Source organism: Salvelinus alpinus, chromosome 28 (assembly GCF_045679555.1).
Source record: "Salvelinus alpinus chromosome 28, SLU_Salpinus.1, whole genome shotgun sequence".
Classification (NCBI taxonomy): Eukaryota; Metazoa; Chordata; class Actinopteri; order Salmoniformes; family Salmonidae; genus Salvelinus; species Salvelinus alpinus.
Genome location: NC_092113.1, coordinates 7,570,311 through 7,594,889, shown reverse-complemented (window position 1 = coordinate 7,594,889; position 24,579 = coordinate 7,570,311). Strand labels below are relative to the sequence as shown.

Genomic DNA, 24,579 nt, shown 5'->3' with positions numbered 1-24,579 from the left:
AGGTTCATGAAGAGAAAGTGAACGTGAGGGGGGGGGGGGGGGGGGGGTGACCTGGGGCACTCTTGGGTACCAGAACGAATGAAGAATCCTCTTTATAATAAAGTATTGCATGCATAGCATAGAGTAGAGACTCTAGCAGAATTGGGGACCATATAAACCCATTTCATGCAATTCTACATAATTTTACATGACTGGAGACTTTAGCAGAATATTTTTTAATACCTCACAAAAATGATATAAAAGACAGGCTACTTGTACACTGACAAACTGAGATCAATAAAAACGACCTTGTCTTGAGTCCATCAATAGGCCAGGTGTGTGGAGAAACACATACTGTACAACAGGAAGAGGAAATTACAGTCCTAAATAAGCTTTCCAGTTTCACTGACTCACCCAATGACTGATGCACTCATACCAAAAGCCCATCTCTCGCTTGTTTTACTTTGTAAAACAATGCTGTTTGCTCAATAGGCCTATTTGGAATTTTATCAAATATTTTGGTAGCCTACAGACAAATTAGAGTCCTCTCTTTTCAGCGGGAGCCATTTTGTTTTCCCCGGTTGTGTTTGAAATATTGCGAAAGGCCTGTTTTGGCTGCGTTCTGTTTGCTGACAGTGGCTAAATTATGGGCCTAATCTTGGTGTAGTATTCTGAATTATTTCATTCCTTTCTGAACAGACAGCAGTAATTCTAGAACTTTGGCAAAAGCATTTCAATTGATCGGTGGTGCAGTTCCTCCAGCACCCTTCCCACAGCTGTGATACTATCAGGAAATAAATGATGAAGTGCAACTCTGGAGAGGTGAGAGGTGCAGGCTGATGTCTCTCAGAGCAGAGAGGGAGAGAGGTCATAGAAAGTGAATCTCATTCTAGTCCTGTGAGAGAGACAGGCTGGCTTCTCCCTCTCACCACAGCCACGGCCACCGCTGGTCTCTAGGCTACAGTGTTGCGCAAACCATAAACCCCGGGCCGGCCCAACCCGAATCAATTCTTAGAATATCAGGCATGGGCTGAAAATATACATTTTCACATTAGCTACGTTTTTTTTAGGGGACTGGAGAATTGCAGAGTAGGCAACTCGAGTGAACTCTGATCGCTTTTATTCACATGTTTACACTGCAAACGATTACTTTTTTTTTCATGTCACGAGAGGGTTGGCAAAGAATGAAACAGTCCAAAACTGAGAGGTTCCCGGATCCTGTTCCGCCAGGATGCTCAAATTAAGCACCGTTTATAAGGCAGTGAGATATATATAATGGCATTACGAAGGAGACAAAGACAGATTCCGACCACCAGCCTAGCAGCCCTGCAGTGTTCTCCATTGAGAGGTCACTGTAGCAGAACAGTTAATGGGTTCAACAATAGGAACACATCACGGTCCGGCTTTACACAACAGGCTAGCTGTTAAAACCAGCCAAGCTGTCCAGTCAGTGCCAGCATCTGCTTCGCTCCACTGTTTTTGTTTAATGGGAGGTCTCCCTGTCCAACACCTCTTGAGAGAGAGAGGGAGGGGCACATTCAGAACACACACAAACACACACACACATTTTATTGTCCAGCTGTGCAGTTGACCTGCTCCATACACACTCACATGTCCCTGTATCCATCGGCTTAACCAGTGCACAGTAAGGGTTATGATTCAAGCCTTTCTCTCTGCCAAAAACACACTCAAGGCCATTTCCGATCAAACTAACACCCATTCACGCCCTGACTTGACTTTTCACTTTTTGACTTCTGACACTGGGTTTTGTGTCTGTGCATGTCTGAGCCTTTGTCAGGTAGAGAAGAGGGACAGAGAGTGCACCCGATCAATAACCATCCACCGAGTCCACAGACAGAGACACAACTGGGCCTGTCCACTGAATATTACGCACAGTCCTCAAAACAGGGGACCACCGCCCTCTCGCAGAGGGTAAGCAACACAGACCTGAGAGCCTTTCTCATGGAGCCCCTAGCCTCAGAGGGCACCGTGGTGGAGGTGGAGGGGTGGTATTCCGGTTGGGAGGAACTTGAGGTGTGAAGTGTTACAGATGTGACCCTGTACACACACTCCCAGCAGACACACACACACACACCTCCGTCACCTCCACCTCTCGGCCCTGTCGGTGCAGTCACTGTTAATCCATCCCAGGGTGAATGGTGAAGCTATGGCATACACACACTCAAAAACGCACGTAAACACACACACCGTGTGGCCTCACGGGTCCAATGGGCCTGAAGTCATTACCATGGTCACACTCCCTAATGCTATCATGTTTCCACAGGAGAACACACGGACCTCTGCTGTCCACAGAGAGAGTGAGGCTGGACACATGGGCCCCTCCACCTCTCTGAGAAACAATGTTACGGGAACTAAGACATTGTGCGTAAACCGCAGCATTCAAACGAGGCTCCAATGAAAAGCGAATGGGACTGTAGCGACTGTGTTCGTATCAAGATCCAGGGTGTGAACTACGTTTCTATTCATGCGTTGATTGACATGGTAAGGGACCAATAGTATTGGAGAAACGTTGAAAAAAAAACTGACCGACCTCGGTGTCACGACGTAACGTTACATTATGCAACTCATTGTGTGCCGTACAGCCTCTTTCCACCAGGTGTAGTGCTTCTCTCGCCGATTAAAAACATGAAATGATCAAAGGCGAGTGTAATGGTGACTGTGAAGGGAATTACTCGCGAGTTCATCAATGGATAACCCAATCAATGGCTCATTTTTCGCGTCGTAGCTGCGAGCCATCGTGACTCTCAAAAAAACGTGACAGCCGCGGCTGACTGGTGAAGATGACGTAAGCACAGCCCTGAAAACCTGACTCAAACCTTCAAATAGCTATGTAACGAGACATTATGTAAACTCTTTATAGTGTTTGATTTCCATTTTAGAGGTGATAAGTTGGACAAATCTGGTGAAAAAAGCCTTTCCCACACACAACATATCTCCCCCTTTCCCTATCACTGAGTAGCTTTCGCTTCCCCACCCGCCATTTTTAAAAAGACCCGTCGCCTCCTTCAGTCATGCAGAGACCGGGCAGCATGAAGGTCTCGTCATTGATTTTGCTGGAAAGCGGAGACATTGTGCTTTACAATGCTATTCATATTACAGCTGACCTGGAAGTATTACGTTTCTGGGGTGCTAAAATAAAATCAATAGTACGGAACACTGTCATGTACGGAAGTTTATTAGCTATCGTTATCTCCAACACCACATGTCCAGGCCTCTGTCTATTTAACAGAATGATGGAGAGGACAAGAACCAAGTGCACTTGAATGGTGGACTGAATGAGTCTGATGGTAGGTGAGTGCTGCTGGGGCGCATGTGTGTTTCTCCAGGGGAATGGAACGGAGCTTAACACACATACGCACCACAACTCTCTTGGCACAGGTTAGACTGAGTTCCTGTAGGCCCGACTTTAAGGCCTGCGTCGTAGCGTAGTGCATAGCGACGCTCCCCTACGGACACCGGCTCACATACCTCGGCCCCTGCGGGATACTTCTCACCGTGACGGGCGGAGGAAACGCGTAATAACTCCTGATATTGGATACCCCTCCTCACCTGCCACTTCAAACTCCACAATTACCTGTAGGGCCAGCGTTGACGCCCAATGGGGGCCTTAACCCCCTTCCAACCCCCATCCACATCCACAGAGACCGATTAGTCCTGTTTTACAGGCCCAACCACCTAACCCGGACCAGATGCCGGGGCGGTTTCACTTTCAGTCGTTAGCCAAGACTTAGGGGACAGAAGTTATTAAAAATGGGACCGCAAGTGTCTTTACAGCATTTGTGTGGGGACTGGGGAGTGAAGGGCAGTCTTCTGATGGCTTGTTAAAGATGGAATTACTGGTGTCCATGGTGCCAGAACCCGACTCTGAACACCTCAGCCACGTAGTCGGGGCTATTATTGTGTTCACCAGATCAAAGCAGCGACTTTGTTAGGGAAAGATTCCTTATCTCATTCACTGGGCTGTTAAACAACTTTACTGTGCCCGGAGATGGTGGGATGGTGGGATGGAGGGATGGGGCATGGGACTATGGTTGTAGCTTGTAGGATTTAGGAAACGCGAGTGTGGACACAGCAAGCCAACCGTAGACGTCGATTCGCTGGTTAGATTCCTGAGGACATGATCCAGACGGTGTCGTAGAATGTACAGTACAGTCAGTAAGGTGACTCTAGAATGTTGATTTCTAGATGATTGATAGAGCAGGTGGATAGGCTAGGCAGGTGGAAACCACAGACGTGACATCATTAGGGGAAACAAGAAGTAGAGAGGCCGCCTCAGAGTTGGATGGGTCTGACTGAGCTGTCACTCACCTGAGAATCCTTCCCTCTCTGGACACAGTCATCTTTGTTACCAGGCAACGGAGGCCAGTAGATCTACGGAGAGAGATGGGGAAGAGAAAGAGACAGAGAGAGAGAGGTGGGGGGAGAGAAAGAGAGAGAGGGGGAGAAAAAGAGATTGAGAGAAGGGGAGAGAGGGGAGAGAGAAAGAGACAGAGATGGGGAGAGAGAGAAAGAGAGAGAGAGAAGGGAGAGAGAGAGAGAGTGAACATGATAAATGACATACGATTGTACACAGCCTAAATCAGCAAAATAACAACAGGAAATTAGAGCATGAGAACATTATTGGCCGCAGTTCATACAATTAAGACTTACTAGAACACATATGAAACCAAGTCCATCTCATTAACTCTTTGCTTCCCTACAGTCCTCCACGGGCTAATCAGTACTAAATGATGTGGGCGGGTCTAATATGGAACTGTAATCACAGTGTCGTCTTACAGGCCCTGGGATTAATGTACAGTATGTTCTATATCATCAAACTCCAGCTCATTTAAGCCTGCATTTGGAAAGCCCCTCTTTGGCACCGTCAGATACTGTGTTGTGTATTACTGACTCACAGATGGCAATCTGAAACAACAGCCCTTTTGAATGTCTCGTTCACAAACGTGCTTTGCTTTCAGAAAGAGGCATATGCAGAATACAAAGAAAAGCAGTAACTTTCTGCGACGTGCACGACTCCCCTGCATGCCGCAATTGTGTCCATGCACATTGTGTCCCTGCTCACATGCATGTACATGCACGCGCCAACATATGTTTGCACGTGCATGGATGGCAATTCATCTTAAGAGAGAAGACAGAGCCTGATACAGTTCTTGTCTGTAACACAGTTTGCTATATCATGACGGCTATGGACAGGATTAGGGTCTCTTCTATAAATCACACTTCTACCGAGCCTGTCTAGAACAGGCCTTTTGTAGTCTGGACCATGGATTCAGACGATCTGATATTGAACACTGCACCATTCCTCTAATTGTGTGGATTCACATAGCAAGATGTCATCATGCTCGGTGTGTCTATACCTCCTTGCTTCTGTTGAACCATTTCCTGACATGTTAGTCATCATCACCAATAGCAGGATACAGTTCCCCCTAGGTCTAGACACTGATCTGGTCAGTTTTGGGGTTCTGTGCCGAAGGGCTTGGATGTCAGTGCGCTGATTAACGCCCTTTTCCTGTCTGGCTCAGTGTCATCCATTGGCCGGAAAGCCCAGGCACGAGCCAATCATAGCAAGCCCTGACAAACCCTGGCATGAGATGGCCAATCAATACTGCGGCAGGGGAGTCAAGCATGTCTGTAGAGCCATAACACACCGTATGTCTTAATCTACACTTATTTGGGCTCATGAGTGGCACAGCGGTCTAAGCCACTGCTTCTCAGTGCTCGAGATGTCACTACAGACACACTGGTTTGATTCCAGACTATATCACAAGCGGTCATAATTGGGAGTCCAATAGGGTGGTGCACAATTGGCCCAGTGTCGTCTGGGTTTGGCCGGGTGTAGGCTGTCATTGTAAATAAGAATTTGTTCTTAACTGACTTGCCTAGTTAAATAAAAAAGAATAGCCAGTCTCTAGTATGGGAAGGCTAGGAACATGTTGCCAGATAAGCCCTTAAATGAAATGTTTCTGGAACACATGATGATATTTCACGTGAAATCATGTGTTTTTATTAGGATACACACAAACAGTGCATTTAACTTACATTGACATGGTTTATGTTCCTTAATACAGTAAATAATATTCAACATGTCATCACCTAGGATTTGACCTCGCAACCTCTTAGTTTACATCATTCCAAACTTCCTGCTATATGCCACCATGTCTGTGTCAACGAAATATTTACCCTGTTTTCCTACACTTTAGACTTAAGTAAAGTAAATCTCAGCTTTGTTCAAAATACACTCAGGAATTTTTATTTTATTCATCATCACTTTTTTATTTTATTTCACCTTTATTTAACCAGGAAAAGCTCATTGAGACCCAGAGTCTCTTTTTCAAGGGAGACCTGGCCAAGAAGGCAGCAACAATCATTACATTACATAATTAAAACATACAACAATACAATACAACAACATGATCCAGCCTAAAAAAAAGCATTTACACTCCTCTGTAACAGTCTTCCATCAATATTGTAAATTCATTCAGTGGCACTAACATATCTAGATGAAGCATGGATTGTAGAATATTCCATGCCTCTGGTGCACAAGTAGAGAAGGCAGTCTTGCCTAATACTGTGAATGTCCTGGGGACTTTAAGTAGCAACCACCTAGCAGACCGGGTGATGTAACTGCTGGTGGTGAAGGAGACCAGACTACAGAGGTAAAGAGGGAGTTTACCTGCTGGTGGCGAAGGAGACCAGACTACAGAGGTAAAGAGGGAGTTTACCTGCTGGTGGTGAAGGAGACCAGACTACAGAGGTAAAGAGGGAGTTTACCTGCTGGTGGTGAAGGAGACCAGACTACAGAGGTAAAGAGGGAGTTTACCTGCTGGTGGTGAAGGAGACCAGACTACAGAGGTAAAGAGGGAGTTTACCTGCTGGTGGTGAAGGAGACCAGACTACAGAGGTAAAGAGAGAGTTTACCTGCTGGTGGTGAAGGAGACCAGACTACAGAGGTAAAGAGGGTTTTTACCCAAAAGGGCTTTGTAGATGAACACATACAAATGTATCTTTCTGCGCATATAAAGTGAGGTCCAACCTACCATTTGGTACAATGTGCTATGGTGGGTGAGTGACTTGGCATTTGTAATAAAGCGCAAGGATGCATGATAAACAGAGTCCAGTCTCTGTAAGACGGAGGAGGTTGCATGCATATACAACAAGTCACCATAATCAAATACAGAGAGAAAAGTGGCCTGAACAAGTTTCTTTGTAGCCTTAAGCGGGATGCTAGCCCTATTACGAAAATAAAAACCAAATTTCAATTTAAGCTTTGGAACAAGATTATCCACATGAACTTTCAAGGACAACTTGTCATCCAACCAAATATCTAGGTATTTGTAGGATGACACTTTTTCAATAGATAAGCCACCAGATGTGACAACGCTAACGTTCTCTGGCATAGTTCTAGCTCTGGTAAAGGTCAGGAATTTAGTTTTGTACATTCAAGACCAGTTTGAGACCATAAAGGGAGGCCTGCAGTGACTGAAAAGCAGTCTGGAGCTCTTCAACAGCCTGAACCACAGAAGGAACACATTAATACTGTATCATCTGTATCATCTGCATATAGATGTAACTTTGCTGGTTGCATCCCATTTCCCAGATCATTAATACACATTGAGAACAACACTGGAGCTAAAATGGAACCCTGGGGGACACCTCTATTAATCTCAAGATAACTAGACTTGTGATTGTCAGTATATAACACATTGTGTTCTGTCAGAAAGATAGTTCCTCAACCAACTTACTGACCCTTCACTGAGACCAATGAGTCTAGCTATGTCACGCCCTGGCCTTAGTATTCTTTGTTTTCCTTATTATTTTAGTTAGGTCAGGGTGTGACATGGGGAATGTTTGTGTTTTGTCTCGTCTTGGGTGGTTATATGGTAAAGGGGGTGTTGGGTTTAGTGTATGGGGTTGTGTTTAGTGAATGTGTCTAGGTATGTCTATGGTTGCCTGAGTGGTTCTCAATCAGAGACAGCTGTCTTTCATTTGTCTCTGATTGGGAGCCATATTTAAGGCAGCCATAGGCATTATGCGTTTGTGGGTAATTGTCTATGTAGAACGTTTGTAGCTTTTGTATTGCACTTACGTTTGTAGCTCCACGGTCGTTTGTTGTTTTGTTTTGTTTAGTTTTGTTTTAAGTGTTCGTTTCGTGTTTCACTCATCTCTAATAAAAGAGAATGTATTTTTCACACGCTGCGCCTTGGTCCACTCATTATCCTCAAGACGATCGTGACAAGCTAGCAACAATTAATGGTCAACTGAATCAAAAGCCTTTGATAAATCCACAAACAGAGCAGCACAATGTTGCTTTTTATCAAGTGCATTAATTTTACATTTACATTTAAGTCATTTAGCAGACGCTCTTATCCAGAGCGACTTACAAGTTGGTGCATTCACCTTATGATATCCAGTGGAACAACCACTTTACAATAGTGCATCTAACTCTTTTAAAGGGGGGGGGGTTAGAAGGATTACTTTATCCTATCCTAGGTATTAATGATGTCGTTTGCCACTGCCGTAGTTGCAGTTGTGGTCCTGCGCCCCGATCTAAAGCCAGACTGAACCCTGCTCAGTATGTTCTTTTCAATGAAGACGTTTTTTAACTGTGAGTTCACTAGGGATTCATAGACTTTGGCCAGGATAGGGAGTTTGGAGATAGGACGATAGTTATTAGAATCTGAGGGACTCCACCCTTTAGCAGTGGGAGGACATAAGCTGATTTCCAAATGCTGGGTATGGAATTGGTCAAGAGACTCAAGTTGAAAATGTGAGCCACAGGTTCAGTAATAATACCAGCTGTTATCTTTAAGAGGTAGGGGTCCAGGTTGTTTGGACCTGCAGACTTTTTAGTGGCTATTGCCTTTAGTGCTTTATAGACCTCAGTATAAGAAACAGGCTCAAAGTTAAAATGGTTCACATGAGGGCCTATATCATAGTTGACTGTAACAGAGCTTACACTAGAGCCCTGGGCCCCACTATTATTAAAACTGAACCAGTAGATATGAAGTGCGTGTTAAAACCTTGACAATATGGTCTTTATCCTTCACTTCATTAGAATCCATCATTAAATGGTCAGGAAGGTCAGAGGATACATTAGAACCTGACACTGATTTGATTAGCTTCCAGAACTTGGTGGGGTTGTTTAGGTTCTCTGTGACTGCATTTAAATAGTCATCTGATTTGATTAGCTTCCAGAACTTGGTGGGGTTGTTTAGGTTCTCTGTGACTGCATTTAAATAGTAATCTGATTTGATTAGCTTCCAGAACTTGGTGGGGTTGTTTAGGTTCTCTGTGACTGCATTTAAATAGTCATCTGATTTGATTAGCTTCCAGAACTTGGTGGGGTTGTTTAGGTTCTCTGTGACTGCATTTAAATAGTCATCTGATTTGATTAGCTTCCAGAACTTGGTAAGGTTGTTTAGGTTCTCTGTGACTGCATTTAAATAGTCATCTGATTTGATTAGCTTCCAGAACTTGGTAAGGTTGTTTAGGTTCTCTGTGACTGCATTTAAATAGTCATCTGATTTGATTAGCTTCCAGAACTTGGTGGGGTTGTTTAGGTTCTCTGTGACTGCATTTAAATAGTCATCTGATTTGGACTTCCTGATCAATCCTGTGCATTTGTTTCTTAGCGCTCTGAAGGAGGCCCAGTCAACAGGAGCATTTGTATGTCTGGCTTGAAAGGGATTGTCCTTTCCACTGATTTTAATGATTCAGGAGTCATATTAAAACAGAATAATTATGCCCCACCAACATTAGACAACTATACAGAAAACCTCTCAAAGGACTGAAATAAGTTAATGAAATCAATAGTCTGATTAACTGATTATTAAATTGAAGTCCAGATGGCACTCTTTTGCTAAGCGCAGAGATGTATTATAGGTAATGAATGTGTAGAGAAACACTGCAGACTTTGTGGCGCAGCAGAAAGAACAGCATTCCCCAACTCCAGAGGTTGTGAGTTCCAGACCCCAGCTGGGCTCTTACTGGGAAGTATGTGATATTGTCTTTGATGAAATATTTTTTTACACTATTTTTGCTGAACAGCTTACCACTTACTTTCAAATCCCCGTATCACTGCGTTACACTTACAAAAAAACCATGTGACATTTGCAGTTTACATGTGCATTTTCAAATGAGCTTTTTGCATCCCCATGTCGTCACGTTTATTTCACCTTGAGATAATGTTTTCACGTGTAGTTTCATGTTATCATGTTATGTTATGTTATGTTGCTTTTACAAATTTTAGCATTTTTTAAATTGAACCTTTATTTAACTAGGCAAGTCAGTTAAGAACAAATTCTTATCTACAATGACGGCCTACACCGGCCAAACCCGGACGAGGCTGGGCCAATTGTGCATCGCCCTATGGGACTCCCAGTCACGGCCAGTTGTGATACAAGCTGGATGTTGTCACATGTTATCACATTAACATCCCATAAGATCACGTGGTCAGATGCAAACACGTGAGATCACATGTGATCACATGTTAAATTCATGTGGGTTTTCTGTAAGGGTCTTGATCCTGCCTATGTCCCAAGGGCAGGTGCCCTATGGCTCTGCATGAACACATCTGGCAACCTCATTGACTATCCCATCTTACCACAGACTCACAGAGGTTTACACCCGACCTTTATAACAACAGTTGACACCCAGCAGTCAAGACAGTCCTAGAATAGATACAAACCCAGGCTCTTAAATGATATGTAACCCAAAGGCACTGGAACCAATGAAAGAGCCTTTAAGAATCAACCACATTTATCGCAACATAAAACAAGTTTGCGCTTTACACACAAACACTCCTCGAAAAACCAAAGCTCTGTGTCGAGCTGCTATCATTTCTGTTTACGTCAAAGAACAAAGAGAGTAAAATATGTGGCACATTTACACAAGTTTAATAGGTATTCGTTTTCATTCCCATTAAGACTGTATTAAAACAGCTCAAACACGTCCCAGATATGATATGCCAACGTGGCTGTCGGAGCTGTTAAGAAGTGGTGGTGGGCTGTGGGCTGTGGGCTGTGGGCTGTGGGCTGTGGCTGGAGCCATGGGAACGAGGCTGAGAGAGGGGTTATGGAATTGGCCATCATCGGCTATGGAATTGACTACTCGCTTGAATGAAATAGCAAGCATGTGTCAATCGACATTTCTCTCGCTCAACCCTTTTTTAACCTTGCCTACCCTCAGAGATGTATGGGGTTATTAGAGGCAGCTCACAGGCCAACCTGCTCTCTGTCACCTCATTTTCCCAACTCGTCCATGTTTGTTTCTCCTTGTCAAAAACTAGTGGACCCAGCCACACTGAGCCTAAGAGTATAAACATTACCAATAGTGAGTTGACTTTATAAATGGAGTCTAACAGTAAACTGGTACAGAGCAAGTTATTTCTGATATACAGAGGTGATGAGGGAGGGGAGCAGAGGGCTTAGTCTATGATGGAGGACCAGGGTCAAGGCAAGATACAGGGGGATTTATGAATTCTAGAGGGAATGATATGTGAGGTGGTGGAGGAAGCTGGAGAAACCTGGAGCCAGGGTTAAGCTCTCCTGTACTCTCCTGTACTATCTCTCTCTCTCTCTCTCTCTGTCTCTCTCTTTCTCTCTCTCTGCACTCTCTCTGCACCCTCTCTCTCTCGCGCTCTCTCTGCTGCCGTATCAGCTGGGAAACCACAGAGTGCTGATAAGAAGAGCTGCATTGAGACCAGCTTAGTGTAAACTCAAGACTGGGATATGAGTGGCAAACACAGGAGGCTGTTCATCACAGGCCGAATGAGGACACACACACACACGTGCACATACACACACACACACTGCTCAAGCAGCAGGTCCCACTAACTCAAACTGTGAAAGTGTTCATCTCTGCAGGGAATATGTAAGGAATCCCAGAGTTGGACTTGGATAAAAGGGAGCAGAGTGGTGATTTAGAGGCCTGTGATCTTGGAGTCCTGGTGTGATGTATATCTTCATGCTTCCAATGCAAGCCCAACCACCAGTCAGCAGCTTAAACATCAACACTAACTCCTCTCCACGGAGCCCAGGCCCATTACAGATGCACGGCCAATGGGGGAGTTTAGGAACAATTATTTATGTAAGGATTATTGCCTGAAGTTGTAAAGTAGGGGGTGTATGGAGTTGTACTGGAGTACCACAGGGAATGTGGACTCACCTCTTTGGAGTCCGGGTTGGTATGGTCCAGTCTCAGGGAGTAGAGGACGTCTTTGCCCCCCAGGAACAGACGGTCGTGGTACTCGTCCAGAAACACAGCGGTCAGAGAGAGCTGACCGTTATGACCACTGAAGATAGAGGACCGGTTGGTGGCCACGAGGTCTGTGGAGGGAGGAGAGGAAGGAGGATGGATGGATGAGAGAGAGGAGAGAAGAACAGAGGGAAGTGTGTGAGGATAAATAAAGCCAGAGGAGAACTACGTTAATAAGATTAAAAACACCTAAACGAAGCGTTACCATACATCTGCTCAATATGTTTTGTTTTCTATTCTCTGTCTGTGGAATAGAACTAAGGGAGTGGGTCCTGGTTCTGGGTTGGGCTCCCTGCTGAGCCAGAGATCTCCATGTTCCTTCAAATGGATTCGAGAGGCTTCCAGAACAGTAGAGGATTGGAACTGGAAGGCTCTGGGCTGGAGAATGACTCAGTGTTCTGTGTTCTGAGATGACAAACAGAGCTCAAGAGCAGTTTGGGTGGAGTCACAAATCTGAAATATGTCCCTTATAGTTCTGGTAACATCCACTGCTTCCTTCTACTGTACAATACAGCACATTGTTGCCATTAGAATGTTCCAGTCTAGTATTTTAGACACTATATAACTACGGTATATGTTTATAGGATGTCTTGTGTCTGTATTACACATCAGGAGCTGAGAGAGATTTCTGGAATGACGGACAGTTGCCATGGAGATGGAGGTGGGCAGGGGTTAACATGGAACGTGCTGCTCTAAGGTATACAGACACGTCCACTTGCGCACACACACTAACACACACACTCTCTCTCTCTCTCTCTCTCTATTCACTGGGTACACCGCTCACTGGCTCTCCTGTGCAGTCCCAGATCGACCAAACAAATGTGCAGATGTTAAACAGAGAGCGTGGTGGGGAGGCCAGGCATGTTCCCCTAACGTCCTGCTTGTATGCTGTTTTAGTATACATTTAGCATGGCCTAGCGACTGGTGGCCTAGCCATTGGTGGCCTAGCGACTGGTGGCCTAGCCATTGGTGGCCTAGCGACTGGTGGCCTAGCCATTGGTGGCCTAGCGACTGGTGGCCTAGCCATTGGTGGCCTAGCGACTGGTGGCCTAGCCATTGGTGGCCTAGCCACTGGTAAATGGAGGGTAATAAGAGAAGACAGAAATACTGTAATAGGAAAACAGGATTTGACCTGTGATCCGAAAATGAGTTTGTGTGTGTGTGTGTGTGTCTGTACTGTGCGTCCTTGTCTCTGTCTGTGGTCTCTGTGTGAGTGTGTGAAGTGTTGCCAGGCTGGACTGGACACAACGCATCTCCCTCTTCCCCTAACCAATCTGGAGTCAGGATTTGGAACTCCGTGCCTGGAGCCTAAACACTTTCAAAGGGTGTGTGTGTCTATGAGTGTGCACGAGGGAGAGAAACTACAAGAGAACAAGGGAAACAATGATAGCAACTGGGGGGAAAGAAGAAGAAGAAAGAAAAAAACGTGAGAAGAAAGAAAAAAACAGAGACAGAGAGACAGAGAGAGAGAGAGAGAGAGAGAGAGAGAGAGAGAGAGAGAGAGAGAGAGAGAGAGAGAGAGAGAGAGAGAGAGAGAGAGAGAGAGAGAGAGAGAGAGAGAGAGAGAGAGAGAGAGAGAGAGAGAGAGAGAGAGAGAGAGAGAGAGAGAGAGAGAGAGAGAGAGAGAGAGAGAGAGAGAGCATAGAGCCCATTGCCCTTTATGGTTGTGAGGTCTGGGGTCCGCTCACCAACCAAGATTTCACAAAATGGGACAAACACCAAATTGAGACTCTGCATGCAGAATTCTGCAAAAATATCCTCTGTGTACAACGTAGAACACCAAATAATGCATGCAGAGCAGAATTAGGCCGATACCCACTAATTATCAAAATCCAGAAAAGAGCCGTTAAATTCTACAACCACCTAAAAGGAAGCGATTCCCAAACCTTCCATAACAAAGCCATCACTTACAGAGAGATGAACCTGGAGAAGAGTCCCCTAAGCAAGCTGGTCCTAGGGCTCTGTTCACAAACACAAACACACCCCACAGAGCCCCAGGACAACAGCACAATTAGACCCAACCAAATCATGAGAAAACAAAAAGATAATTACTTGACACATTGGAAAGAATTAACAAAAAAACAGAGCAAACTAGAATGCTATTTGGCCCTAAACAGAGAGTATACAGTGGCAGAATACCTGACCACTGTGACTGACCCAAACTTAAGGAAAGCTTTGACTATGTACAGACTCAGTGAGCATAGCCTTGCTATTGAGAAAGGCCGCCGTAGGCAGACATGGCTCTCAAGAGAAGACAGGCTATGTGCTCACTGCCCACAAAATGAGGTGGAAACTGAGCTGCACTTCCTAACCTCCTGCCCAATGTATGACCATATTAGAGAGACATATTTCCCTCAGATTACACAGATCCACAAAGAATTCGAAAACAAATCCAATTTTGATAAACTCCCATATCTACTGGGTGAAATTCCACAGTGTGCCATCACAGCAGCAAGATTTGTGACCTGTTGCCACAAGAAAAGGGCAACCAGTGAAGAACAAACACCATTGTAAATACAACCCATATTTATGTTTATTTATTTTAACTTGTGTGCTTTAACCATTTGTACATTGTTACAACACTGTATATATATAATATGACATTTGTCATGTCTTTATTGTTTTGAAACTTCTGTATGTGTAATGTTTACTGTTAATTTTTATTGTTTATTTCACTTTTGTATATTATCTACCTCACTTGCTTTGGCAATGTTAACACATGTTTCCCATGCCAATAAAGCCCCTTGAATTGAATTGAATTGAATTGAGAGAGAGAGAGAGAGAGCGAGAGAGCGAGAGAGAGAGAGAGAGAGAGAGAGAGAGAGAGAGAGAGAGAGAGAGAGAGAGAGAGAGAGAGAGAGAGAGAGAGAGAGAGAGAGAGAGAGAGAGAGAGAGAGAGAGAGAGAGTTTATTTTAACTTGTGTGCTTTAACCATTTGTACATTGTTACAACACTGTATATATATAATATGACATTTGTCATGTCTTTATTGTTTTGAAACTTCTGTATGTGTAATGTTTACTGTTCATTTTTATTGTTTATTTCACTTTTGTATATTATCTACCTCACTTGCTTTGGCAATGTTAACACATGTTTCCCATGCCAATAAAGCCCCTTGAATTGAATTGAATTGAGAGACAGAGAGAGACAGAGAGAGACAGAGACAGAGACAGAGACAGAGACAGAGACAGAGACAGAGACAGAGACAGAGACAGAGACAGAGACAGAGAGAGAGAGAGAGAGAGAGAGAGAGAGAGAGAGAGAGAGAGAGAGAGAGGACTTTTTTGACTTTTTGTCTTTCTTTATTGAAACATTCTCATTTCATTTAAAACTCACCCCCCCCTAAAATAAAAAAACAAAAATATATCCTGTACTGCATACATGTACCATACTCACCTTTCCATCTACCACATGATACAAACCACCATCACCATACACAAAAACAATACCCTCTCCTACAACCGTATATCCAAAACATCTTCCCCAGCAATACAGACAGCCCCCCCAACACACCATATCTCCTCAAACATCTCCACACATTTGATCAGTTTATAGAACTCAAACTCAACCCTAAGGCGCGCAGAGACCATCCCATTAAACAGTAGTAAAGGGTCTGTTATCCCCCCACCTTTGACCCTGTTTCTCCTTGTTAGCCAAATAGCTAATTTTGCCTGAGCAAACAGAAAATTCAACAAAACACATTTTTCTTTCTCCTTACTCGAATACCTGTATCCCATTATAAACATCCCAACAGCAAAAACCACCCCCAACCTGTCACACAGACATTCCAACAGAGACATTAATGGCATTAACCTGGTGCACACAGAAAACACATGAATCACAGTTTCATTCATTTGACAGAAAGGACACCCCTGCCCAATTCCCGGATCAACCCGTGCCAACCAGCTGTTAGTGGCCAGGGCTCCATGAAGAACCCTCCACTGGAGGTCCCCTGACCTCTTTGGTACTGGGGGTTTGTAGAGCGCCCTCCATCTAAAACCCACCATACTCTCCGCCCCACATACCCCCTGCCACTGATGTGCCTTCACTCCTGTTAGGCTTCTAATGTTCCTAACCTTAACGCAGAGGTTGTAGAGGGCTTTACCTCCCACCCCCTCAAACTCCCCCAGGCTCGGAGTGTTAAAATCTAACAAGTCCTCCAGACCCCCTTGCCAGTCTCCAGTCTCTGCCGTCACCTGCAGTGGCGGAAACATTGGTGGCCCCTCTCCCTTTGGCCTCTCAAACACCCCCCTTACCGGCTCAGACAGTGCCTCCTGGACCTCCTCCAGGAATCTCTCCAGCAGCCTAAGAGACGTTATTCCTGTTTGTTGCGCCAAGACCTCCGGGGTTTTCCACCCCTCCTCTCCCAGCAGTCTCAGGTCACCTAGCCTTTGTAAACCCCCTGCCATCAGTTGCCTCTGCAGGGTGGCCGACTGAACCGATCTCAAAGGGATGGCTGGGTTGTGGAAAATAGGCTCCTCCCACACCCACTGCCCAGGCTCCACACCCCCTTCTCGTGTGGGCCTTAGCAGCTGCCAGGCCCTCAGCACCGCAGAGTAAAACTCTGAGAGACCTGCTGTACTCAGCCTCTCCAGCTTCATGAGGAACAGCTGCCGGTCCAACCCTAATCCGCCAGCTCTCCTCAGCAGCGCGCATGCTGGTTCCCTCCAGCCAACATCAGTATGGTACAGCAGTCTCTGCACCGCCTTTAGCCGGAAAGCAGCCATCCTGCTCTCCAGTTCCACCAGGCCCTGTCCTCCTTCGTGGACGGTCATGTACAACACTGCTGCCTTCAGCCAGTGATGGCCCGACCAAAAGAAGTCCACCAGCTTGCGTTGCAGGTCTGCAAGCAGACCGGCGGGGGGGTTGAGGACAGCCAGTTTATGCCACAAGGAAGATGCCACCAGGTTGTTGATTATCAGCACCCTCCCTCTATATGACACTTGGGACAGGAGCCACCTCCACCTGGCCAGTCTTGACACCACTGCCTGTGACAGCCCCTCCCAGTTCTTGCTGACCCACCTCTCCGAGCCCAGGTACACCCCCAACACTTTAAGCCCTTCACAACCCCACTGCAAACCCCCTGGAAGCAGAGGAGGAGCCCTATCCCCCCATGCCCCACATAACAGAGCTTTGCTCTTTCCCCAGTTTACCTTAGCTGATGAAGCTCCCTCGTACACCTTCAGACTGGTCTCTAGCTCCTGCATATCTTGCCCATCCCTGACCATCACAGAAACATCATCTGCATATGCTGAGACTGCTATTCCTGTCACCACCTCCATGCCTGTCCAGCACACTCCCCGCAGTTTCCTGCGTAGCAGTCCTAAAAAAGGCTCAATGGCTAGTGTGTACAGCTGCCCAGATAGAGGGCATCCTTGTCTAATGCCCCGTCTCACCCAGACAGGCCTACTGAGCGCCCCTCCCACCTTAACCATACATGACGCCCCAGCATACAACAGCTTCACACAGTTCACAAAGCTCTTCCCAAACCCAAACACAGACATCACATTAAACAGATACTCATGATCCACTCTATCAAAAGCCTTCTCTTGATCTAAAGAGACCAGTCCAAAGTTCACATTAGAACCTCTCGACAAGTCCAACATGTCCCTAATCAAGAACAAGTTGTCCGTGATTGAGCGTCCCGGTACACAATATGTCTGGTCCTTGTGTATTATAGAGTCCAGATGGGACTTCAGTCTGTTAGAGAGGACCTTGGCAAATATCTTATAGTCCGCACAGAGTAATGCCACAGGCCTCCAGTTCTTAAGTTCACACAAGTCCCCTTTTTTGGGCAGGAGAGTCAGTGCCGCCCGACGGCAGCTCATCGGCAACTCTCCTACCTCGACGCATTCACGCAACACGCAAAAGAAATCCTGTCCAATAGTTCCCCAGAATTTTTTGTAAAACTCCACTGGAAGTCCATCGACCCCGGGTGCACGATCTGGGTTACGGCCTCTGCCAGTTCATGTGACAACAGAGGAATGTCCATTTCATCCCTCTGTGCCCGAGAGAGCTTAGGGAGTCCTGCGAACAAGACCTGAGCACACATAGGATCACACATTTCTGCCCTATACAATTCAGTATAAAACTCCACAGTCCGCTCCCGCATCTCCCCCACCACAGAGGTCACCCGCCCATCAGACAGCCGTAGACAATGCATACCCTTGGCTTCACTGCTCTGTCTTTCCAAACCAAAGAAGAAGGAGCTGGGAGCATCCATCTCCTTTAGCATGGAGAACCTAGCTCTTACAAGTGCTCCCTTTGCTTTAACCTGGAAAAAACTACCCAGGTCCCTACGTAATTCGGCTAAGTTAGCCTGGAGGCCTACATTGCCTTGCCCCACCATCTCTACCTCCATCTCACTAATACACCGCTCTAGTTCCCCCAATACTCTCCTAGCCTCTGAGGATGAGAGAGCTGTGTACTGTTGACAGAAAAGCCGAATTTGCACTTTCCCCACATCCCACCATTGACTCAGAGACTCATACTCCTCTCTTCGCTGCCCCCATCTTTCCCAAAAAGTCTGGAAACCTGAGCAAAAAGTGGCATCTTGTAAGAGCTTTACATTGAACTTCCAATAAGATGCCTGCCGGGGCCCTGGTGAAATAGACAGCCGAGCCATGGTTATGTGGTGATCCGAAAACCCCACTGGGAGAATGGTAGCACCCAGCAGCCTATTGCTCTGATTCCTGGACATGTAAAAACGATCAAGTCGAGCTGCACTCACCCTAGCCCCAAAAACCTTCACCCACGTATACTGTCTTGTGTTTGGATGTTTAGTTCTCCAAACATCCACTAGGTCAAACTGATTAAAGATGTCCCTTAACACTCCCACTGACACTGAATGAGGCTCTTCCCCATTTCTGTCTTTTGTAAAATCCATTGTACAGTTCCAGTCACCTCCGATCACCAGCGTCTCCTCAGGCGCTACTTGTGAGAGTTCCTGTCTAAGACTCCCAAATAGAACCCCTCTTTCTCTCCCTGTGTTAGGCGCATACACATTTATAAAGACAAAACCCATGTTGTTAATCTCTGCTTTAACAACAAGCAACCTGCCCCTACACACCTCCTTTGAGGAGCAAATTTTTACAGCCAGACCCGGTGCAAAAAGGACTGCCACCCCTGCACTAAGATTTGTCCCATGGCTCAACACACTTGCCCCTTTCCACCAGAGCCCCCAATCAACTTCATTCACCACATCACTATGCGTCTCCTGCAGAAACAACACCTGTACTTTCTTTTGTTTTACATATTCACCCAACACACTCCTCTTTCCCGCATCTCTGGCACCATTTATATTAAGCGAGCCTACCCAAAGAGTCTCCATAAGAAGTGGGAGAAAAGCCAGCAGAGAAATAGACCAATAGGAAAGCTCAAAAAGCCCCAGTGTCAGTAAGAAATTAAACATTTAAACAGTGTCTGAAGGTAAACCTTTACGCACTGTTGTGACCCACTTCCTCAACCTAAACCGTTTCTTGGGTGAGAGGACACCATGCCCCTCATTTCTCATAGCATGTTGTACTGATCTTACAAACTTTCTAGAATCAGGAAAAAAAGCCTCAAGATTAACTTTTTTCCCCTTAGTCTCATTCAGGAACCTTGTCAGTTCTCTCAACGTGTACTTAGACCCCTCTGGTTGACTGGCTGTCAGCTCCGGGCCAATTGAAGAGGAGTCTGAAAAAAATAACTCCTCATCCTCTTCCTCAGACTCACTTTCCTCCTCTTCTCTATCTCCCACCCTGACCACCTGCCCTTTCTCTCTGGTTAGGGCCTCACCCACAGCAACAGGCAACATTTCCATGGTGCCTTTGTCCACACCCTTTTTCCTTTTCCGCTTGACACCCTCCTCCTCCCCCCCTAATCTCTTACACTTCCCCACTATACTCTCCTCATCCACTAGAATAACCTGACTAGACCCAGTATCATCTACACCACCCTCCATAGCATGACTCGGCCCAGCATCATCTGCACCACCCTCCATAGCATGACTCGGCCCAGCATCATCTACACCACCCTCCATAGCATGACTTGGGCCAGCCTCAGCTACCCCACCATCCATAGCTTGACTAGACTCAGCCTCTGCTATACCACCATCCATAGCCTGCCTAGACCCAGCACCCTCTACACCACCCTCCATAGCATAACTAGGCCCAGCCTCAGCTACCCCACCATCTCTAGCCTGACTAGACCCAGCCTGTGCTTCCCCACCATCTCTAGCCTGACTAGACCCAGCCTCTGCTTCTCCACCATCTCTAGCCTGACTAGACCCAGCCTCCACTACCCTACCATCTCTAGACTGACTAGGCCCAGCCTCTGCTGTCTGCATCTCCTTACCCCCTGCATTTTGACCTCGATTTCCCCCATTTGCGCTTGTATCCTCACCTTGTCTACGGCCTTTATGTGGGCACGCAAAGCTCTTGTGCCCCAAATCCCCACATTCAAAACACCGTAGACTATCTGTGCTGGCAAAACCTGCATAGAGACCCTCCCCATGCCTCACTTTAAAATGCACATTTAGCTGTTGCTCGTTGTTGTTCAGAAACATAAACACTTGCCTCCGGAACGAAACAACGTGTTTAACGGCATCTGCCTGAAACCCTGCTGACAGTACACGGAAACCGCTAGCAAACTTACCAAAACGACTCAGCTCTTTCCTAATTTGATCATCCGTGATAAACGGAGGCAAATTTGCCACTACAACTCTTGTTGAAGGGGTAGAGAGAGGTGAAATTGACACCAACACATCCCTTACAAATATTCCGCTAGCAATTAGCCTACCGACCAAATTAGCCCTTTTCATGAACACAACCACAGCTTTGTTCATTCTAGAAGCAGAATGTATAAACTCAGCTCCTACCTGTTCACCGACCGCGAGCAGAACCTCCTCCACCTTAACTCCGTTCTCAGGAACACACCTGAATCCATGCTGTATAGACAGCGTCTCCTCCGCGCTAGGCTGAGAAGCCATTGCGCACACTACACCTTCCAACCCCCAGGAAAGTTACTCTGTCCTCTTCCACCCTAACTTTGAAAAAAAAAAAAACTTTGGATACCGCCAAAAACAAATATTGCATTAACCCTCCACCATAGAAAATAACATGTAAAGAAAAGAATCAAGAAAGTTAGTTAGGATAGAGCTTTCCACACCAAACACTCAGACTCCAAAAACACCCAGCATGCACCGAGAGAGAGAGAGAGAGAGAGAGAGAGAGAGAGAGAGAGAGAGAGAGAGAGAGAGAGGGAGGTTAGTGATCTCTAACCGTCAGAAGTACTGATTAAAAAGGCAGATTAGTACCCAATGTATTATTCAGATCAGGGAGTGTTGTAATACACTACAGACATCCCTTCACCCTGTCATGTCTAGTCTTTAATGTCTCACAGACAGACAGCAGCTCACTGTTGGATCTTCTCTCCAGCTATTCTGGCAACAACATCAAAATAACAAATTAATCTACAGTCAGAGACACACAGTTCAAGATCTGTATGAGATGGTGGTTTGTATGTTTTTGGCAGATCAACCCAGTGTTTGTTTCTTGGAGCCCTAAACCCCAGAGCTCTGGAGGGCCCCACTGATGGACACAGTGTCGCTGGGTGCAGAGGGGCCCTTGTTCATCACTCAGCAAATACTCGGAGGAGCGTTGAGTGACAGGGGCTCGTCTCTCAGGGTGAGTGTGTGTGTGTAATGTGTATGTGTGTGTGTGTGTGTGTGTGTGTGTGTGTGTGTGTGTGTGTGTGTGTGTGTGTGTGTGTGTGTGTGTGTGTGTGTGTGTGTGTGTGTGTGTGTGTGTTAGCCCGCCCCATAATTAACTATGGCAAGCAGTGGAGAGCACTATAAACTTTACAGTGTTTTTCCTCTCATATATTTCCTAATTGGGAGTAAAACGTGATCATGAACCAAGATGAATGAAAAAGCAGAGGTGGCACGAGTCAGACCCAAACCCTTTAATTGGGATCCCATGAAACAATCGCTACAGCAGAGGCCAAACAATAGGGCTGCCTGTTATTACGACCTCATAAAAGTCAAATGAAACCTTCTCAAGTTCAAGTACTAAGCATAACTGTTAACAGAACGCACCCAGGCAGGCAGGCATACGGATGGACGGACGGACAGACAGGAGATCTGACTCCCAGACGCAAAGACATGAGCATGAACAGAGAGAGAGGGGGGGGTACTGACATACATTCCGAACAGACAAGCAAGCACAGTGATAAGTACAGATGAGGGCCATAGGTGACATAAATATGCTGTTGACAGACAGGGTAGTAGAGAGATCCAGGTGGTATGGTTGAGACTACACAGTATAAGCAGACAGATACATCCATCAATACTATTCCGTAGCAGATAATGTTACAGACAAAGATACAGTGTCCGAGTCCTACTGAACACGTGCAGGAATGCGGTCTCTGTTTTCATTTAAATGTATCAGCGTACACAGAAGCAGCAAACCTGGAGCAGCCTACTTGTAAACGTATTCGGGGCGTTCAGCGTTTCCCACTGATCTGTAGGAGCTGAGGATCGACTTCAGGCGTCAGTGTTGTTTTGAATCGAATCAGATTTGATTCGTCACATGCGCCGAATACAACTGGTGTAGACTTTACTGTGAAATGTCACCTATATCAGGTGAGCAAACGCTCGAGATTCCCTTTACAATTTAAGCAGCACACCAGTTGCTATTCGTGATTAAAAAACACTCCTCCGTCTTTCGCATTCCCTGAAGCCGCCGTCCAATCCCGCCGCTGCCTGGAGAATCCATTGAGAACTACATGCGTAGCGTCATCATCCAGCCACATTTCAGTAAGACATATAATATTGCTGCTTTTCAAGTCTCTCTGATAGGAGGCTCTCGGACGAAGCTCATCCATCTTATTCTCCAGTGACTGGACATTTGCCAATAGGACGGATGGGGAGCGCCGTTAGAATTTCTATTCGCCTCAATTGCACCAGGACTCCGCCTCGTCTCCTGCGTCGGCGGCGTTTTGGTAGCCCGTGGAACAAATGAATAGGGAACAGTGGAACAGCTGAGTCGGAGTTGAAGTCGTGTTTGTCCAGAAGTGCTTGGAGGTCACGTGTGATAATAGTCTGAACTTTCTGTAAGGAAAAAAAGACAAACACGATAAAAGTCACTAAATAGCAAGGTCGGGTTGGAGCTCGTAAGATGTCGCCCTTCTCCGTCAGCGCCATCTAGTTGTGAGTGTTCAAGGCGTGACAGCCGACTATGGCGTGACAGCCGACTATCTGTTGCTCTACTCTCACCTCTATATTTTGACAGAGAGGAATATGGGAGACCTATCAGTGAAGCAGCTCATACTCCATTGTTTCAGCCGCTATCTCCTGGCCCCATGTCCCACAACCCCCCCAGACTGAAGATACTATACACAAAAAACACACACACATAAACACACGCAAACACACACACACACACACAAATAGACACACAAACAAGCACACACACACTCACACTTGTTGGCAACTGTAACAGTCTGACGCTTTTCCTCTGAAAACTCAACCTCTGCCACACTTCACATCACACACTTGTTCTGTTTTTCTCCCTCCCTCTCTCCATCTCCATCTCCCCTCCCTCTATTTGTACCTCTTTAAAAACCTCACCCACAGTAAGATATCTGTCAATTCCCTTATAACCCTCTTACTTACCAACAAAATAATCTCCAATGCAAAAAAACAACATTGCATGTATGGAGAAAAACATGCCACGCTACATGATTGCTCTAAACAAACTAAAACCAGGATCTAAGTAGTACACCTGTTCTCAATGTGTCCGTTCTTGATTATCACAGCCATTTTGCCTTAAACTCAACTCAACAAAACGAAAACCAACTACGCTCCTACATAAAGCTTTTAACCAAGTATCCACTCTATCCTCCGATTGTGGTGACCCGCAGACACAAATAAACAGAGAGGGAAAGGGGTCACTCTTTGTGGGTCTGGGGCTTCGGGAACCAAACACAGCGGCTGGAGACTGGAGAGAGAGGAGGTGAGGAGGGGGTCAGGGCGGGCGGGGTCTATGGAGGGTTCTTGCCCTGTCTCTCTCTTCTACTCTTTTCTCCTCCTCTCCCCTCCTCTTGAGTCTTCCTGTGTGTTTGTCCTGTGGATTAAGAGTGTAAACATCTCGTCTGAGTCCTCCCTCCGGTCGCGCTATACTGGCACCCCACAGGCTAATGCCCCATAATAGGCTTGTTTGTGTGTGTGTGTGTGTGTGTGTGTCCAGCTCCCTGTCTGGATGGTCCTCAGAGCTGACACCCGAGCCCTGGGATAATATTGACCCTGTAGGAGAGTATACGACACTAGGACAACCCAGATCA

General features: G+C 46.0%; 1 protein-coding gene across 1 annotated transcript in view; it reads right to left on the bottom strand.

Moving 5' to 3' along the window:
* Window positions 1-24,579, bottom strand: part of LOC139557063 (semaphorin-3G-like) — a 64,056-nt gene that overhangs the window by 25,570 nt on the left and 13,907 nt on the right. The window contains exons 2-3 of the mRNA XM_071371390.1: window positions 12,166-12,326; window positions 4,309-4,371 (exon numbers count right to left, since the gene is read on the bottom strand). Coding sequence (XP_071227491.1) covers window positions 4,309-4,371; window positions 12,166-12,326 — 224 coding nt within the window. The remainder of the gene's footprint in view (window positions 1-4,308; window positions 4,372-12,165; window positions 12,327-24,579) is intronic.